Raw genomic sequence first — 19401 nt, 5'->3', positions numbered from 1 at the left:
GACGGAGGCAGAGAACAGGACGGAGACGCAGACGGAGACGAAGAAGTGCAAGAAATGGAGAGCAGCCGAGAGGAAGGGGCGAACGGAGGAAGACGGGGAGGTTCTTCCCTATTCTTCTCGCCGAGCCTCCCGACGAACATGGCGACCTCGTCTTTCGTCGCCTCTCTGCCCGCGGCCCCACAGCCTTCTTCGCCTCCCTTCGCTCCGTCGCTCATCTCCCCGGCAGATGTGTACTTTGTGCCCTCTCCGTCGCTGGCCAACTTTCTCCGCAAGTCTCTGGAGCGGCTGGACAAGAACGCTCCGAATATAAGGCGGTCGAAGGAGCTCAGGGAGGCGTGCAGCGCTGCCCTGGAGGCGCTCGACGCCCTGCTTTCGCGCCGCGAGAGGTGGACACAGGCGGCGGAGGGCAGAGACGCCGAGGACGCGCCTGCAGCGACCTGCGGTGTATCTCCAGCGGCACCGGGGGTGCAGAAACTGGTCGACGGAGAGAAGAGGGAAGAAGAGGGTCTGGAGGAGACGGAGAAGTCTGAGGCAGACCGGCCGTCTGGGGGCGAAGGAATCAGCGAGCAAAGGGACGAGACAGAGGGCGCTGGAAAGACAGCGGAGGAAGATCAGGAGAGAAAGGAGGAAGGAAAACAAGTCGACACAGATGAAGGACAGGAAGAAGACGAGAAGGAAGGCAAGAAAGGTTCGCCTCGACCAACTTCGTTTTTTCCTTTTTCGCTGGGTCTGGGGTCGAGTTCGAACCGCGGGAAGAAGAGCAAGCGCGAAAGCGAGAAGAAGCGCGCGTTGACGCTCAGCAGCGTCGACGAAGACGAGCGCGACGTCGAACTTCTCTTTGATCCCTTGCGTCTCGCCTGCGAGTCAAACTGTCCGAAGCTGCAGCTGCCGGCGCTGGACGGAATTCACCGGCTTCTTGTCTCGGGATTCATCTCTCCTGTTCTCTCCAAAGCTTCCTTGTCGAGAGAGTCTCTGCTCGCAGGGCGACAGGCCAGAGAAGAGAGGAGCGAAGACTCTGAGGAGAACCGCCATCCACGCGCGCCAGCTCGCCCACTGTCGCCCCGCGTCCAGGTCGATCCTTCATCCGCGGTCTCCGGCTTCTTCTCTTCGTCCGTCGAAGCGACAGGGTCGTCAGCTGAAGCCTGTCCGCAGTCCCGCAGCGGAAGCCAGTCGGAACAACGTCCGTCGCCTTCATCTTCTGCGCCGGCGTCAGCTTCGCTTCCCCTCCTGTCCAGAGTCGTTGTCGCTGTCTGTCGCTGTAGCTCGAGCGCGGACGAGGCGGTCGTGCTGCAGGTCCTGCGCTGTCTGCTCACTACGCTGACTTCGCCTTCTCTGGAGGTTCACGGGGGAACTTTGCTGACATGTTTGCGGACGCTTTTCGAAGTTTTTCAGAACCCTCACCGCAGCAAAGAAAACCAACGCACCGCGCAAGCCGCACTCCTCCAGACTGTACATACAGTCATGCAGCGCTACGAGTTCTCCGCCTGCCCTCTCCTCTGCGAGCGCGAGGCCGAGGACGAAGAAGAACGAACTCGGGGAGTGCACCGGGAAACGGCGAACGCAAGAAGCGACAGAGAGGAAGAGCGACGAGCCACGACGCAGGCCACTGTCGCCGGCTCTCGAGGCGAGGGAGACTCGAGGGAGGGGCAGAGAGACGAGCGAGGCGACAGTCAAGACGGTGGAGACACCCGGCAGAAAGAGCAACGCGCGGGAAACGTACAGCTGTCGAGCGAACATGGAACGACATCGCTCGCAGTGTTCCTTGAATCCTACACCTACCAACTGGTCGATCAAGCTATTCAACAAGCTGTCCATCAAACCCAGCCTGTGCGTGACTCCGACAGTCAGTCTCCCCTCTCTTCTTCGCTGTCTTCTTCGCTCTCTTCTTCGCTCTCTTCTTCTCCTTCTTCGCCGTCTTCTTCCTCTTCTCTTGGGGTGAATGGCGCAGTTCTGGAGGCTCTTGAGTTCGCAAGTACAGTGAACGAGAGGGGCGTCGAGCGCGGGAGATACGGCTGGTGTGTGGGGTGCCGACAGGCAGCTGCGCACTACTGCGTGGACAGCGGAGACCCGGTTTGCGGTAAGGCCTGCAAAAGGGAGCATCTGCGGCGGCTGCAAGCCCTGGAGAAAGAGGCTCAAGGCGCTGTGGCCGTCAAGAGCCTCGTCCCTCCCGCTCGACCTCTCGGAGGCCCAGAGTTGCCTGCTTCCTTCGCTCAACTTGGAGGCGCCGCCGCATGTAGCCCACCTCAGACGGAGCCGGCGCTGTCGCCGCGCTCGCTCTGCGCCTCTCCGATGTCTGTACAGCAGAGAGATGTGCTCCTCATCCTACAGGCGCTCTGTCGCCTAGCGAGTTCCGAGGATGCATGGCCTTTCTCGTTTGCGGATGCGGAGACGAAACGTGGATTTGGAGTCTTTAGCTTTGTTCCCTCGGGTGCCTTGACGCTCGGTGTCGCCTCCGGAGACCGCAGACCAGAAGAGAAGCGCAGGAGGGCGACCACCCGCCTCGCTCTCGAACTCACTTTCAACATGCTTCATGTAAGAGAGAGTGTGTGACGACAAGCAAATTCTCTTTCTCTTTTTTCACTTTGAGGCTTGCTACGGCTCTGTCGGTGCTTCTCTTCTTTTCTGAACGTCTCTTTCCTCTTCTGCTTCTCTCCTTCTGCTTCTCTCCTTCTGCTTCTGTCCTTCTGCTTCTCCTCTCTTTTCTTCCTCTCTTCTCCACTTCTTGCTGCTTGCTGTTCCCAGCCTTTCTCGCCTGTTCCTTCCATTTCTGTTCTCCGTGTCTCTTCGTTTCCTACCTTGCTGCGTCCACCTGGAGCGAAGCAGCGACGCCTCCCGGTGTGTCTGGGATCTTCGCAGCGGGAGATTCGAGTGAAGAATCACGGGCGGTGACCCATGCTCCTGCGACGCCTCGTGGAGAGACCGACGCGAGGGCAAAACAGCGGACGAGGACGCGACGGGGCAGCCACGGATAGCTGGTGGGGGAGTGATGTCTGAACACCGGAGAGCCTTGAGGCGCTTTCGTTTTTTGCGACATGTTCTCGTTGCTCTGCGACTCCACAACCCAGTGTGCATGCGCGTCTCTCTCAGGCGAGTGGCGAGTGTCTTCGAGGAAGCAAGCTCTTTTTGGCGTTCGTCAAACGTCAACTTTTCTTCGCCTTGATCAAAAGTGCCATCGTCTCCTCTCTGACTTCTGTGTCTCTCCGCATTTTCCTCTACCTCGTCGAACACCATCACGTAAGCGCTTGTCTCTGTTCCACGTTCCATGTTCTCTCGTGTGTCTCTTTTTCTTGACTTCGGACTTGTTCGGTCTCTCTCATGTCTTTTCCTGTCCCCTTTTCTTTCTTGTGCCAGTGGTTTTCGCGTCCCTTTTCCTGAGTCCAATGCGACTCTCTCTGCTAGGTTGTTCGCCTTCCGATTTACAGTTTTGCCTTATCCGCCCACTACTCCCTTCTTGCCTGCTGTCGTCAGCTGAGTCGCTGTCCCTTTTCTCCTTCTTTTCAGGCTCACCGCTGCTTGCCAGAGGGCCTCTTCTTCTAGCGCAAGTTGCACCTCTCTTTCGCGCTCCATTTCTCCGTCATTTACCGCTCTTTTCGTCTTTTCCTCCGATTTTTTTTGTTTCTCACGCTTCTGTGCTTCGCGTCAGTTTTCTGCTTGTCAACGTTTTCGTCCTCCTTTTTTCAATGTTTTGAGGCGCGGAGACACATCTCATGTGACAAGCGAGGAGATCCGACGGCATACTTTGTGTCTCTTCCCCCTCGTGTGTAGAGACCTTTTTCTCTTTTCCTTTCTCTCTCTTCAGATGCACTTGGAGCAGGAGACAGCCTTTTTCCTTTCAGAGGTTCTTCTGCGGCTCGTCGCTTCTCCCAATTTGCCTGTGGAGCAGCGGGAGACGGTGCTCGCGGCGCTGCGGGAGTTCTTGGCCCTCGTGCCTCCTCCTTTTATCCTTTCTCTGTTCGTCAACTTCGACTGCTCCGTTCACGAGAAAGACGTCGCGCTTCCTCTGTTGCAGACGCTCTGCGACCTCGCAGCCGACAGCGGGAAAGCCGGTGAGTGTCTTGATGGAAACCGACAGACAGGTCAGGCATTTGCTCTTCAGTGGTCTTCTGTGCACTTCGCAGCTATTACTCAACGTGACAATTCATTCGCGAAAAACTCGAGCCAGCCACCCGTCAACTGTGTCGGCGTTTCGACATCCAATGAGGTGCAGTGCGACGCATCTAACGTCTTCTTCTGTTTCAAAGTTTTCAATGAAAAGACGTACTTGTGTACGCGTAAACACAGCTAGTCTGTATCTGGTTGCAGGCATGTTTGTGTATATACAGACAAGTCGATGTGTATGCGAGTGTGTCGCAGACACGAAAGCACGCGTGAAACGAACAACTCGAAAAAGCGAGAAACAGATTTTTTGAGTTCGATCCTTCCGACGGATGCCTTCTGTGGTCGCGTCGTGGAGCGTCTGTGTTTCTCCGGCGCTGAAGCGCTGCGTGTATTGACTCTGGTGTTGCTAGAAGGAGGAGCGCCGGAAGACCGCCCTCCCAAAAGCGAAGCGAGAGGCGAACACAGAAGTCATGCCTTCCATGAAGATGCTGCACAAGGAGCTGTCTCCTTTTGTTATACCCTTCGCGTACGTACACTCTGCATCCTGTTTTTTTTTCCCTCTTCTTGTCTCCTTCCGACTCTCGTCTTGCCCCGTCACTCTGTCGCTCGTCCCCATTTGTCTTCCTCTGTAGACGCTTCAACTGCCTCTTCGGCGCAGAAGACGCTTCGTGCAGAGGCACTACGGGGCCTGGAAGTCCTCCTGGCTCGCTTGCTGGCTTGGCTGGACAAACTGGAGAAGAAGCAGAAGGCGGAGACGCGCCGACGGCTCCGGAGACAGCGAGAAGGAAATGGTCTGCGCCTTCAGTCCCCGGCCTTGTCACGGCGAAGCGACCTCAGAGGCGACAGAGAGACTTTGACAGCGAAGGCAGAGACCGGTTTTGGACATGTCTCCAGCGACTCCAGTCTCCCCCTCTCGTCTTCTCTCTCCGACGAAGACTCTCCCTTCTCCTCACCCCGGTCTCTCTCCTCTCCACGACAACTAAGTATCAACAATGTAGACTCTTCTTCGTCTTCGGCTGCGTCTTCCTCTTCGGCGGCTTCTTCCTCGGCGGCGGCTTCTTCTTCGGCTTCTTCTTCGTCTGCGTCTGCTGGGTCGCCGGATGGCTCTGGCTTGCTACGTACGTCTGCGTTGGCGGGGCGCGTCTCTTCGCGCCTGGACGAGGTGGTGAAGCAGCGGGAACGGAAGGACCATATCCGACAGGCGGTCGCGTTGTTTAACAGGAGTCCGAAGAAAGGCCTGGCCCAGCTGGAGGCGCAGCAGCTGTTGGAGATGCAGCCGAAGAGCGTCGCGCGATTTTTCCTGTCTCAGGACGGACTGAGCAAGACGCGGATCGGCGAGTTTCTCGGCGAAGACGCGCCGTTCAACAAGAAGGTGCTGCATGCGTTGGTGGACGCGCTGGATTTCCGCGGGAAGGAGATCGACGCAGCTCTTAAGAGCTTTCTGCAGCTGTTCCGGCTTCCAGGCGAGGCGCAGAAGATCGACCGAATGATGGAGAAGTTCGCCGAGAAGTTTTTCCTCGACAACAACGCACCGACACCACCCGCGGCCCTCCAGAAGCTCTGCGGTCCGGCCGCGAATCTCTCGGCGCGGGCCTCGGTCGCGAATGCGAGAACGCGGGAGGCGGTGGCGGAGCAGAACGCGAGGCTATACGCGAGCGCGGACTGCTGCTACGTCCTCGCCTTCTCCCTCATCATGCTCCACACCGACGCCCACAGTCCAGAAATCAAGGAGGAGCAGCGCATGACCAAGGCCGCGTTCGTACGGAACAACCGCGGCATCAACAACGGCCGGGATGTCGAGACGAGCTACCTGGAGGCCCTCTACGACCGCATAGTCCAGGAGGAGTGGCGCCTCGAGGACGACGACGTCGCCGTCTGCTTGCGGGGGAAAAAAAGCCAGAAAAAGTCCGAAAAAGGTGACGAGAACAAAGCGCGCGCGGAGCGCGCATGTCCTCCGGAAGGCCTCGGGGCTGGGAGCGCGAGTCGGAACGGAGAGGACTCCGACGTTGTCTCTGACGACGACACCTTCGTCGCCTCGCCGTTCTCTGGCGCCGCTGCCTCTTCGTTCTTCTGGTCTCCATTGCAGGCGTTCCAAGAAGACGATGGCTGCCGGACTGCTGGCCCAGGTGCTTCGACGCAGAACGCGTCGGGTGCGTCTCTCTGGGCGTCTCCTGGCTTCGAAGAAGGCGTAGCGATCGCTTCGGCGGCTGCGGGCGAACCTGCCGTTTGGACGGCGTTCCGCGACCTGGCGCAGCAGGTGGGGACTGTCTCCTCTGGCCCGGCGAAGAAACTGTTCTGCCCGCCGAGTCTCCACGTCGCCCCGCCGATCGTCGACCCAAAGACCTTTGCGAAGAAGGCTTGCCAGACGCTTTTGGCCCGCGCCGCCGCTCGCAGAGACTCCCAGCGGTCCTCTGCGTCGCGGGAGAGCAGTGGTTGTGGCCTACAGTCCCCTGCGCTCTCAGCCGTCGAGTTGATGGCCTCCACGCCGTACCTCCTCCAACTCGCCAGCTGGCACCTGCTCCGGTGCTTCGCTCAGGTGCTTGGACGCGATCCGAAGGAGGAGAAAGAGGAGAGCGAGGCGACGCTTGTCAGCGCCGTCAACGCCTTCAACTCGGCGACGCGTCTCTGCATGCGGCTGCGCCTGGGCGTCCAGCGGAACGCGTTTGTGGCCGCGCTCAGCGCGCTCACCTATCTCCACTGCGCGACCACGAGGACATTCAGAGGAAAGAACCTCGCCCTGATTCGCCTCCTCCTCGCTCTGGGCCTCGAGTGTGGCGAAGACCTACAAGAGGCCTGGCTCCCGCTTCTCCACGCGGCGAGCCAAATAGACTTTCTGCATGTTGTCGCCCACGACCTTCTCCAGCGGGCAAGAGAAAAACAAATGGCGCATGCGTCTCTCCAGGCCGCGGGACCGCCTCCAGGCCCCCCGGAGACAACCGTCTGTTCTGGACAGCAAAAGGCAACAGGGCCTTCGCTCGCGCCGGCGGCCGCCTCCCTCGCCGCTTTGCCGGCTGGGCAGAAACCGTCAGGCGCACCTTGCCTGCAAGCCACGCTGCGTCGGTCCGGCGCCCTGCCTCCCGCGAGCCGTCCTGGAGAAGAAGAGTTCGAAAAGGTTTCAGAACCTTCAGAACCAAGAGAGGAGTCAAATGAGGGAGAAGGAGAGCTACCAGACAGAAGGGAGTCAGAACGGAGAAAGGGGGTAGAACGAGAACCCAGAGGAGAGGTAGAACAGAGTGAAGGAGATCTAGGAGAGAGAGAAGAATCGAATCATGTGGAAGACGTGACGGGAGACAGACAAGAGGTACAGATTTCTCCTGGAGAGCGGAACGCGACGTCGGTGGGTTCTCTTGAGTCTGACGGAGTTTCGACTCGGAATCTGTCTCTGCCTCACGGGCCTGTGCTCCAGACCTGCCCTGTGGATCCTTCTCCGCCTGCGCTGCCTTTTCTTCTTGCTTCGTCGTCTGCCTCGGACACAGTCGCCGTCTCAAGTTTCCCCGCTTCTTCTCCCGCGTCTGCGATGAAGCAGGACGCGTTCTTTGTCGCCGCCAATCCGCACGCAGCGTTTCTGACCGTGGGCCTCCTGGGGGTCGGCGACCGCGCCGGAGTCCTGCGGCCGCTGTGGCAAGACGACGCGTCCGGCGGGCCGGTGAAGGAGAGGGGCGATGGTGTCTCCTTTGTCTCCTTGTTGGCGTCCGCGCCTTCGGGCTCTTCTCACGCCCACACGAGCTACACAAATCTTTCTTCCTTCGCGCCTTTCGGTTCCGGCGCGCCGCCGCCTCTGGGTCTGTGGCTGGCGCCGCTTCGCGAGGGCGCGCCGCAGTTTGTTCCTTTCGCGTCGCTGTCTGGAGGCGCCTACTCGGAGACGCTTTTCCAGAACGCGCTGCTGGTCTGGCGGGAGGTTGCCGCGAGCGTCTTGGACCTCTTGTTCACGCAGAGTCGCGCCCTGTCGAGCTCCGCCGTCATCTTCTTCGTGCTCGCTCTCAGCCTCGTCTCCAGCCACGAGCTGCGGCCGCCGGAGGCGACTGGGGGTGGCGTTGGGTCTCAGAGCCTCTCGGTTCCTCCCTCTTTGACAGGTAGAGGCAGGAAGCCCGAGCAGGTTTCGGGGACGGCGCTGGAGGTTTCCCCGCGATTCTTCAGTCTGCAGAAGCTGGTGGAAGTTGCGCATTTCAACATGGACAGACTGCGCTTCGTCTGGACGCGAATGTGGACGATCCTGCGCTCGCACTTCGCAGGCGCGTGTCTCCATCCCTCACTCGCCGTTCGGCTGTACGCAATTGACTCGCTTCGGCAACTGACGACGAAGTTTCTGGAGAAAGACGAGCTCGCGCAGTTCACCTTCCAAGCCGAGTTCCTCAAACTCTTTCTGGTGAGGTGGTGGCGGGCGGAGAAGTCCAAACCGATGCAGCGGAAACTCGCGCGGACGCGTCGCTGCTGCCTGTGCGCCGCTGTCGCTTCTTCACTGGTAGTCGTATTCCTCCATCGCTTTTTTTGTCTCCCGCCGCTTCGCGCGGGTCGCTTCTCTGCCACCTCTCTACCTCTCTCTTAGCTCTCTTTGCTATCTTTTCTTCATGCCTCCTCTCTCGGACCGTGCTCTCTTCTCTCTCGTCGTTCTCCTCTCTTTTCGCCCGTGGAGTCCTCGTACATGGTTTCAGAGGCGACCTCCGCGTTCCTCCATGGCAGAGTCTGAAGGGGGTCTCTTCTTCCCGCTGTGGAGCCGTCAGCCTTGATGGTTCGTATCCCTTTGTTCCGGCTCCGCGCATGCAGTCGCGGTCCTCTGCTCTGTCGCTGTAAGGAGGACAGCTGGAAGCACCATCTCTGCTCTCTCGTTTGTGCAGACGGTGATGACGCATCCAGATACCGAGGACGAGGTCAAGGAGTTTCTCATGCATATCCTCTTCAACTTGATCCGGGTACAGGCGGAAGGGATGCCCCGTTCTGTCTCGCTCTCAGAAGGTTGTGTCGCGTCCAGTCAGAGAGACACAGAGACGGCGTTTTTTTCAGTCCAGCTCTCTGATTTCAGCAGCAACTTAGTCTCTCCGGGGACGCCGGTTCCCTTCACTTCTTTGAGCGTGGCGCCGTCGTTCTCTCTCTCGCGTTTTCTCTCGTCTCTCTGCTGCATTTTCAGTCCTTTTTCGAGGCGTCTGCGTCTCCAAACTTGCTCCTGTCGACCTTGCCGTTCGTCCCCTTCTGTCCGTCAGACGCAGGCGTCGAATATCCGATCGGGCTGGAAGACGGTGCTGCAGACGCTGCATGCAGCAGCCTCGGAGGCCTCCGTCTCCCTGCAACACATGTCCTCTTCGCGCCTCAAGGCCGCGCGTCTGTCGCATGGCTCTTCGCCCCCCTCACGCGAAGGAAGACGCGCGAGTCGAGAGGAGGGGGAAGGACGAGAGGAACTGAGCAAGGTCTTGGGGCCGTGGAAGAGACTCCGGCTTTCTTTCGAGGTGAGGGAGAAAGGAGTCGCTCGTAAGACGACTCATCGGAACCGAGGGAAGAAGGCGGTCTCTGCGTCTGGTGAGAAAGACAACGACGACGCAGCAGGGAAGAAAGGAGAGCTCGAACAAGCGGAGGGAAGTGCCAGGGGGAGAGAAGGGGAACCACACTGCTTGACAGAGGTTCTTGTCAGGGAAGGAAGAACAGCCATAACTCGCCATATCGATAGGGGAGACGTCGAGACAGAGGGGAGAGACAACTCAGGCTTTTCAGCTGAGAACAGAGAGGGAAAGCCTATGGATAGACGCAGGCTTTTTTGTAGGTGTCTGTCCCCATTTCTCCCTCTCTTCCAGGTGGTGGAGCAAATCCTCGCTCACAGTCTGGGCATGCTGACGGGCGACAGCCTCGACGAAGCGGTTCGCTGTCTCCTCCTCTTCGCCTCGAATCCTGTCGATGAGTCTATGGCTATCCGAGTAAGACCTCGGGTGGAACGACGAGGGCCTGCGGCTCGCAGTCTAAGAATACAAAAGGCAGAAGGCCTTCGACGGCAATCGGTGACAACGGAAATCCCACAAATACAAATAAACATATATATATATATATATATATATATGCATATATGTATATATATGTATATATGAATATATGTATATATATATATATATATATGTATGTATATGTGGCTCTACGAGTTGTGCGTTTAGCCTCCTGTCTGCTCATCGCTGTCCCGAGTTCGCTGAGGATCCGTTTCGTTTCACTGGCGTTACGGCATCTTTTCGCAGGCGATTCGCTACCTGGAACTCGTCGTCCTGTGCCTGATCGAGGGCACTGAGGCGGCGAGGTTTTCTGGTGCGAGTCTTCTCGCGTCGCTGCTAAACGAAGAGACTCGCGACACAGTCGTCCTCTCTTCACTCCTTCATCTACACACTCTTCTGCGGGAGGGCAGCCGCGAGGAGAGGAGACTCTCGAGGCGTTCTTTCCGTGAAAAGACCAAAGAAAGAAAGAAACAAAGGCAAGGCGTAATAGAGCCTGCACCTGCGAAGGACGGAGGGCGTCTCCAAACCGACGCGTGCGACCAGGAGTCAAAGGGAGAAGAGGCTGGGAAGATGAGCGAGGAGATGAGAGAGAAAGATTCCAAACGAGGTCTCACCGCTCTTTCGAATAACACCGCCACTTTCTTTCTGTGCCTCCCCGTCCTGAATGCGCTCGCGCATCTCGCTTGCTCGCCTCTCCCTTCTACTTTTTCTTCGTCTTCCTCTTCGTCCTCGTCTTCAGAGAGAAGAGATCTCGGGAGAGAAGGGAAGTCCATGAACGCGGCTTTGGACGCTCTGTTTCGTTTGCTTTTGACCTACGGCGCCAGCTTCAGTCCGGTCTCTGCGTTCTGCACAAATGGAAGCGGACTTGGCTCCTTTTCTGCTTCCTCGGGAGACAACGAGACGCACTGGAGAGCCTCGGAGAGAGGAGGTAGAGAGGAGGAAACCAGAGGAAACGCAGCGGGAGAGCAGAAGAGCTCGAGAGAGCGACAACAAGAAACGAGGCTTCTGATTCGCTCTCAGTCGGATACGGACTCGCAGGAGATCATCAAGAAGGCCGGGGAGAGACAGGACAACTTCGAAGAAGAGAAGACGAACGTCGGAGTCGCGGAAGGAGTTGTTTCTCATCCCCCGAACGAATTGTTTGCCGAAGAGCGACGTATGCTCACCGCAGAGGGGCGCGATGTGCGTTGGAAGATGATTTTCCAGGGACTTCTCTGTCCTCTCTTTGATGACTTGTTTCTGCTTCTTCGTCTCAACCTGCTGCCCGACCAGCGGGCGCTCCCTCAGCAGTCTCTCGTCCTCCCGGCTTCTCAGCGTGCGTCGGCGTCCGAGAGAGAAGAATCCGGAGAGAGGAGAAAGTCTCATCGGAGACGCTCGCCGGCGGAGTTCGTCTTGGAGCGGCGCGAGGTGCCCTCTCCAGACGAGATTTCTCGTCGAGTCCGGCCGGTTTGCGTCGACAGCCAGCAGCAAGACGAAGCTGCTTCCGACCTCTCGGTCGCGAGTCCAGACAAGGTGGGGTCAGAGCAGTCTGGCGCAGTGGCCAGAGCCAGCTTCAGCAGTGCCTCCAGTTCTTTGTCGACCTTTTCTCTGAAGCGCTCAGAACGGCAACTTCTCGCAAGAGAGCGAGACGCAGAGGGACGAGCAAGCGAAACTGGCAGCGGCGTTCCTGCAGAGAGCGAGAGGAAAAGAGAAAAGGCGAACGCAGAGGAAGGCGACTGGGGAAGAGGGAAAGAGAGAGGAGGAACGCTTCACTGGGCAGAGATGTCATGTTGCAGCGCGCTGAGACAGCTCGTGGTGCTCGTCGATCGCCACCTAGGTGACCTTCAGACCCATCTGAAGAACTTCCTTTCTCTGATTTTCGCGGCCATCGACGAAGACAGCGCCGTCGAGAGGCTTGCGCGACTCGGCGTGGACGCATTTCGAAACTTCCTCGTCGCTCTCGGCAGACGAACGACCCGGAGAGGGCGAAGAGAGACAGAAGGACAAAGGCCTTCGGAGAGACGGCCCGTGGAAAGCGCCCCGGGAGACTGTGGGGTGACGGAGTCACGCGGCGAGCTGAGGAGCGAGAAGCCAAACGAAAAGCAGCGAGAAAATGTGTCGAACAAATCCACGCAAGAAGGAGAGAAGAAAGACGATCTAGCCGACGACGACGTCGACTTAGATGCGTGCTGGAGAGCGGTCGCCGAGGCTGCTTTGGTCAGTGAGACGCGGATTCTTTGATCACAGTCTGTGGCGTCTTTGAGAACTTCACCAAGGCACGCATTTGTGTCTAGTACAAAACCGCCTAGCCCTGAAGAGATGCATGCACATGCGGAGGTATATCGATGTACATGTACACCCAAATCTGTACCGGCACCTTTATCTCTCTCTTCTTGCCCTTTTGGTCGCGCCACTGGCTGGCGTGGTCCGTGACAAACGCTACGCGCGGCATATCTGCGCTGAACTTTTTGACTCTTTTTCTCTTCCCTTGAGCTTTCTCGGCTTTCTGCTGTGCGTTCAACGATCCTTCGCTCACTCTCAGTCGTTTGCTGTGCTGCTTCTGATCAACGCGTAAACATGCAATGTTTCTTCACAAATCACTGCGTCTTAATAAACCAATCTGGGATCACGAAAATAGTGTGTATGGTAAGATTGAGCGTAGCCTATCGAATGAAACAATGCGCTCCAATGCTCGTCTAAGTCGGAAAGAAATAATTTTCTCCAATCAAGTCCAAACTCTGTGAAAATACAGAATGGTCAGTTCTCTCTCTTTTTTGAATCTGCTTCATGTCTCTTGCTTGTGCCCATTTCTCATGCGAAGCGCGTTTCTCTCTTATTTCTTTCCTCGCCTTTCAGGCGCTGTTTCAACGAACGACCCCGACCAGCCTCTTAGGCAGCAGTTTCTGTTTCTCCTCGAAGGACGTCTTGCTGCAGTGCGGAGTCCTTTTCCTCCCCGTTCGAGTATCGCGTCCCCAGGGACGCCCTGTAGCGACTGGCGAGACTGTCCGAGAACATTCAGGAGAAGAAACGGAATGTGAAGTCGAGGAAGAAGACTCAGCTGTATGTGTTCCCGTAGAGAACTCAAGCAACCATTGCACTGAACCGGAAGGGCGAGTTCAGAAGTCCCTTACTTGTTCTCACTTTTGTTCTCCCTCTCCCTTCTCTTCTTCCGCTTCTTCTTCCTTTGTTTCGGAGACTGTGGAGTTTCCTGACGATGGCTTTTCGCCGAACAGGGCAGGCGACGCCTTGCCTCGACAGCAGAGGGAAGCGATTCTGCATGTGCTCGTCTCTCACATGTCGGGCGACGTTTCAGCTCTCTTCTCCTCCGAGTCTTCTTTCGGCGACCAAGCGATTGACCCACAGCGCGCGGCCGAGGAGACGCGCGAGAAGGAAGTTGTGGTTCGTGGAGACGATACGGAGAGAAGAAGCTTGCCTTCTCCTTCTGTGTCGCGAGCTGGAGGAAGTCCTGGGCTGACCTTCGAACCGAACCACGTCGTCACCCACTGCATAGTTCAGCTGCTTCTGGTCGATGTTTTGCAGGTAAAAATGGCAGAAAAGAAGAGCATTACAGAGCGAGTGAACGCGAGGGGAAGAGCGAACGGGGAAGACAAACTAGGACTCTTTACCTGTGCATCTCGCTGCGTATCTCCACATCAGAAAAAGAAAAAACGAGCAGGGAAAAAAGGAGATGAACGAGAAAAGAGAAGACCTGTTGCACCACAGAGGCTTTTTCGTCGGCGAGATTCAAAAATCGATACTTCGACCTCTCTCGTGTCTCTGTTCTCTTCGTCTCTGGATCGAACGCTTTTGGAGTCGTCTCAAAAAGAACCTGGTATAACGACGTCATCTCTGCCTCGAAAAAAAGCTGGCACTGAGCCCATTTTATAAAGATCGTTGCTCAACATTGTACTGTACCGGTCACACTGTAATTATGTTGTCTGTACACTCGATCCCGGCTGAGCGCGCGTGCGACTCGAACTCTGCGTTTTTTTCAGCAAGTCGTGGCTCCTGTCGCCCCTTACCTCCCGGCTTCTGTTCTCTCTCTTTTCCTTTGTGCCCTGGAGTCCGCCTTCCTCTTCGCAACTCTGTTCAATCAACAGGTACGCGAGGGAGGCCAATGAGGCTTTTCCAGCCGTCCCGCTCCTCGCCGCAAAAAGAAGCACTGGAAACAGGAAGCAGGCACAGCAGGACTCAGAGAGCCGTAGTCAGCAGTGAAAATGCCTGCGCCGAATACTCAAGAGAGAAGAGAGTGCGAGGGGGGGCAAACCGGTCAGGGGAGTGAAGTTGGCGAACGCAGTGGCTTTTTTCGTCGGCGTTTTCCGGCAAACTCGCGCAGACATCGAATGCGTGAACGAGACGTAGTGACGCTTTCTTCGGGCGAGACAAGAGGAACGGCACTGCTGGTGGCAGTGAACTTGTTCGCTGAAGAGGTGAATCGGCAACAAGAGAAGCCTCATAGAGTTTGAGGAGAAAGAGGCCTTCTTCCGTAGCGAGTGGCGATATCTGTAGTGGGTTCTCTCCGGATGCTGAGCAATCTTGGGTGTTCCTCCCTTTCGACGTTTTTTCTATGTTTCCACCTGCAGTGCGGCAACTCTTGAGACTCTCTGTTGTTTCCCGAGGCCTCTCGTTGCTCGTCTTTCTCCACGGCCTTGTCTCTGCATGTCTCTGCTCTTCTCAGGTTGCCTTCCGCCAGCTTCTGCAGCAAAGGGGCTTCATGAGCGGCATGCGCCAGCTTCCTGCTCTCCATAAACAGAGCAGAGAAGCTGTCTCCGCGTCTCTCTCTCTCCTCACTTCAGTCCTCTCTTCCCACTGCTCGGCTTCCTGTTCTGGTCCTTCCTCTTCTTCTCGTTCTTCTTCCTCTTCTGCTCTGCGTTGCGCGAGAGAAGTCCAGGACGACACGGTGGGGAGAAGGCGGTCCACGAGCGCAGCCGAGGCTGCGGACCGATTTCTGCGCGTTGCGCGGTGGCTGGTCTGTCAGTTTCTTTCCAAGGAGACGGAGGTCGCGAAACTCACTCAGGAGAAACGCTTCAAAGAGGCGCTTGCTCGCCAGCAGTCGTCAGGCCTTTCTGCACGAGACGAGACGCCGGGGTGGACAGAAAAATCGAAAAGCGATGCGCTGAAACACCTCGAACTCGTACGGCCAACGGCACACTGTCCACTCAAAATTCTTTGGACTCATCTCTCCCGTTCCACCTAATGCGTTTCGGTGTACTACTCGGTCTTGGTGTCCGTCGCACAAAAATCTCATTAACTAGCCTCTGTTGTGCTCTCTGGCTCTACTGTGTTCTATTCAGAGAACTATAGATATATTTATATATATATATATATATATATATATACGTTCGCCTATATCTCTCTCATCTACATGTAGTTATAGAGATAGGTAGGGGAGAAATAGGTGGGTGGACGAGGTTTTTTCTCCAGATTGTTCTGTGTTCATCTTTGCACGAGGGCAGCTGTAGCTGCGCGACTCACTGAAGGAGGAGGCCCGAGAGAGAGAGATGGCGGGGAAGGCAGTTTCTTTTTGCAGCCGAAATCGAGCGCTTCACGTTCACTGTCTAGTAGGCAGCACCCCGGTGAAGCGGACAACCGGAGTGTCCACATTTAGAAAGTCTTCGCCGGGGAGAGGATGAAAGGCGAGAAGAGGGGGAGAGGGAAAGCCCGGCGACGCTAAACACCGAGTGACGCGTCCGACTCACGTTTCTCGCTTTTTTCTGCTTTCAGAGAATACCAAAGGTTTCCAAATGTGAACGGTGCAGCGAGTGTGTCTGCATCGTGCTGTGACCTCTGCTGGTCCGACAGAGAAACGTCTGGAGATGTTTTTTCCTTGGTCTTTGCTTTCTTGTAGACGGAGGGCGAGCGGGAGTTAGCAGGCTTCGCGCCCCTGATTTGTGGACAGCTCCTTTTTGGTTTGTCGCGCTTCCCTGATGAAACGTAAGTTCGACATGTGAAAATGAGATTTTTCGTCTCTCACTTATCGCGCGTCTCGGTTCCCTTTGCCTGTTTCTTCCGTCTCCTGCCTCTCGTTCGCATCTTCTCTCGGTTTCCTGGCTGCTTTGTTGGTCGGTCGCCAGAGTGCGACCTCCGTAAGCCTCGAGAGAGAGGAGACCGTTGAACTCAACAGGGAGCGAATGGAGCACAAAGGCGTTCACACGCAAGGGAGCAGTGCGTCGCGCTCACAGGGCCGGAAAGTTCTAGAAGGAGAAGCCTTTTTTCTCGAGGGCGCGGCCGTCATTGTTGGGTGTAGACCCTGGACTGCTCGTCTGTCAGTATTGCCTTTATTAGTCTTCTGTCGGGAAAGCCTTTGCTTCCTTTGAACTGTGGCAACGTCGCTGTGTCATGGCCGCATCACAGGCGCGGCAACCTTGGCGGTGGTGGTGCTGTGAGTCTCTCCTTTGCAGGAAGGCGCTCTACAGCGACACGATCTTTTCTCATCTGGTCGAGTTGATCGCGGCAGAGTCCTCGGTGCGTCCTCGGAGTAGAGCAAGTCTCCCTTCTGTCAAGAACAAAGACTGTCCAGTGGATGGCTGTACACAGTTTCCTTCAGGCGCAGACTGTGTTTTTTGTGAGGCGGGCTGCAGCTGTCCTCCACGTCTGTGTGTGAAGTACTGCCTCGCAAAAGCCTCACTTGTTTTTGCCCTTGGACGAGAGACTGGCGTGTGGGGCGCCCGGAAAAGAGCCTCCTAGATAGGCGTAGAGAAGAAATCAACCTGTGTGTCATGTTCTCTCAAAATACTGCCTGAATGCTGTCGAAAAATCCATGCTAAAGCAGTAGACTTTGGAGCTGATGGAACACAGAGTCTCCAGACTCCACGAAAGGAACTCGCGAGTAATCCTGTCTCAGAGGCGATCGCTCTTCACTGCGAGGGTCCTGACCGTTCCACAACTTGCGCCTATTTGTCACACGTTAAACCGGTTGCGTTTGCACATCGGTCTGTATGCCTTTCGAGCGAGTTTCTCTCTGGTCTCTTGCAGGAAGTTCGGAGAGCGGTGAGAGATTTCTTCGCCGTCAACTTTGCTGCAGTGGCAAAGTTTTCTTTCTGTTCGCCGATGAAACAAAGGCAGACGCTTCTCGCATCCCTTCCGTCTTCTGCGCCAGAGGCCTGTCAACAGGCAGCCAGTGGCCGGCGCAGCTCCAAGGCCAACCAGAACGCGCCCGCACATGCAGTTTTGATTTCTACCGTATCGCCTCAAAACTCTCCTAGTCCCAGCAGCAGCGGTTAAACTCGAGCCCACTCGAGCTTCATTCATATGCGGCGTAACAGGCGTTTGTCTAGGTTTCATTCGCCTTTTGTCTCCTGTGCGTTTTCATCTCGCCTACGGGAGCTGAGAGGAAGGGCGACGGGGGACAGGGGCGCTCTGGAGCTTTGGTGGTGGCTGGCCCGGCGGGCAGACTCTGAGGGTGTGGCGGGATGAGAAACCGAATTGGAGAGGAGAGACAGAAACGGAGTGAGAAAGAAGTCAGGAGTTACTTCGAGAGAACATACGAAAGTAGAAACGAGAAAAGAAACCACTTCTGCGGGTTGCTCGGTTCCGGAGCGTTTCGAGGCGACGAGAAACTCGCTCAAGCAGATCAGACAAACGCAGCCCTCTGGGCAGATTGAGACAGGAAAGGCATGGAACCTATCTTTTGACGAGAAGGAGAACAGACCGAAAAACCAGCACAGATTCTGTGTTCAGCGAGCGCCGAAAGCAGCAAGAGAACTACCTACGCTTTGGTTTTTTCATATGTTTCTGTGGTGGGAAAAGAGTGCACTTCCGCAGTCGAGCGCGATTGTGTTTTTGGGAGAAGTGTGAGAGACGAAGTGACAGGTATATGTGGCAAGAGAGGACCATCACTTCAGAGGAAAACAACGCTGTGCAAGCAAATGCATTTGGGAGAACGCCTGTGTGGTGCAGAAACGCTCAAATCATCTTCGAGCTTCTCTCGGCGTTGGACTGTCGCTTGCATATTGGGGCCGTGGCCAGTTGCGTGAATTCGCCATATTCGGTTCCACATGTTTCGTAGCTCGTTTCAGGTTCTTTTGAAGATTGTAAAAGTTTGGAGGAGTGGGAAGGCTTCCACCTGACACACAGCGATGGTGAAGGAACCCAAAGGCGTATGCGTTGTTCCGTGGTATCCCTGCGTGCATTCAAGCTGGTGTGTTTCTTGTTTTGTGAATGTGTTTCCCCTTCCCTTTTCAAAAGCGGTCTTGTCACTGAAACCGTCTCACTAGCTCGTCTCTGCTTCTCGCAAGGACTCAAGCCAGTTCTACTTGGCAGGATCAGAAACGGAGGCTCCTTTGCATCAGTCACAGCGTCTTCCGTGCCGACTTCTTCCGTAGCAGAGAGCTCTCCTTGCTCAGTTTATCTCTAAGTTGAAGTCGTGGCATGTCCCCAGAGATTCCTGTAGGCGCATAACTGTGTACCGTAGTGTTTCCTGGCCACAGCCGGAATCTTCTGCATACCCATTCCCTCCCCATTCCGCCGTTTTGGCGATTCTCCAGACTACTCACTTAGGCGTGTAACACACAGGAACCTCTCGTTGACAGTGGAGGTCTGGGGAATTACGAGAGTCGGTACCGCAACGAAGAGGAATCAGAGGTCTTTACATGCGCTTCTCTAGCTTTGATGAACGGGCAAAGAACCCAGTATCTCGAGCGGTCGTTCGAACATCACTGTTGAGTCAAGACTCCTTTTTCTCTATGGATTTCTGAACCAGGAGTTGTGGTGCGCAGTGTGGGTGCATTTGTGAGAGCCCGAGTTCCTCTGGGTGCCACTGCTTGTCAACAGTGCAGAAAAAAATTGCAGAACTGTGGAATAAAGTGGCGTATCTCACATTGTGAAGGTTGATTGGAAAGGGAGTAGCGCAGCTTTTACTTTTCTCTTGGCGGCGTGTGAAATCTTTCGGTGATATCGCTGAACTTGGGTATCTAAAGCGACGGGAGTCCCCCGAACCGTGACATCACGAGCTATTTGTGGCCCTGTGCTGTTGAAGGGATTCCAGGATCGGCACGCCTGAGAAAAGCAAAAGAAACGAACCGGCACGTTGCCGGACGAAAAAAAGTTGCTATAATGGAGCAGGAAGGCTGTGTGGCCGATGTGAATGCGCTGCTCACCGAAAATAAAGTACAAAGCAACAAGAGAACAAGACTCCTCGACGAACCCTGCCGTCACTGTTGCCGAGGGATGATTGGATATCGCAACAGCCGCACCTGTTGCAGTCACTCAGGTCGACTCTCCATCTTCATTCATTGCGAGTAAGAGCACGTCAGGCAAGAAAAAAAATTTACTGCCGTGTTCGTTCTTGATTTCTCATCGGAACCCCTCCGCGAACTGTGCTGCATTGGGCCAACCGTCTACGACACTCGAATTTCCC

The 19401-nt window shown here is 56.0% G+C and overlaps 1 protein-coding gene across 1 annotated transcript; it reads left to right on the top strand.

The window, feature by feature from the left end:
• Positions 1–54: 54 nt before the first annotated feature.
• On the top strand, positions 55–17267 carry TGME49_228660 (Sec7 domain-containing protein; the record flags this gene model as incomplete). The annotated part of the gene is made up of 14 exons (XM_018780213.1): positions 55–2532; positions 3088–3234; positions 3800–4046; positions 4731–8464; positions 8934–9008; positions 9297–9539; positions 9882–10001; positions 10311–12260; positions 12900–13583; positions 14039–14143; positions 14722–15177; positions 15892–15977; positions 16445–16508; positions 17019–17267. 14 exons carry the CDS (start codon positions 55–57, stop codon positions 17265–17267), a joined length of 10638 nt encoding a protein of 3545 aa, XP_018636112.1.
• Between the last annotated feature and the right edge of the window lie 2134 nt (positions 17268–19401).

This window comes from Toxoplasma gondii, chromosome X (assembly GCF_000006565.2).
Source record: "Toxoplasma gondii ME49 chromosome X, whole genome shotgun sequence".
NCBI lineage: Eukaryota > Apicomplexa > Conoidasida > Eucoccidiorida > Sarcocystidae > Toxoplasma > Toxoplasma gondii.
The sequence above is the reverse complement of the archived record's forward strand: the minus strand, read 5'-3'. Positions and strand labels throughout refer to the sequence as shown.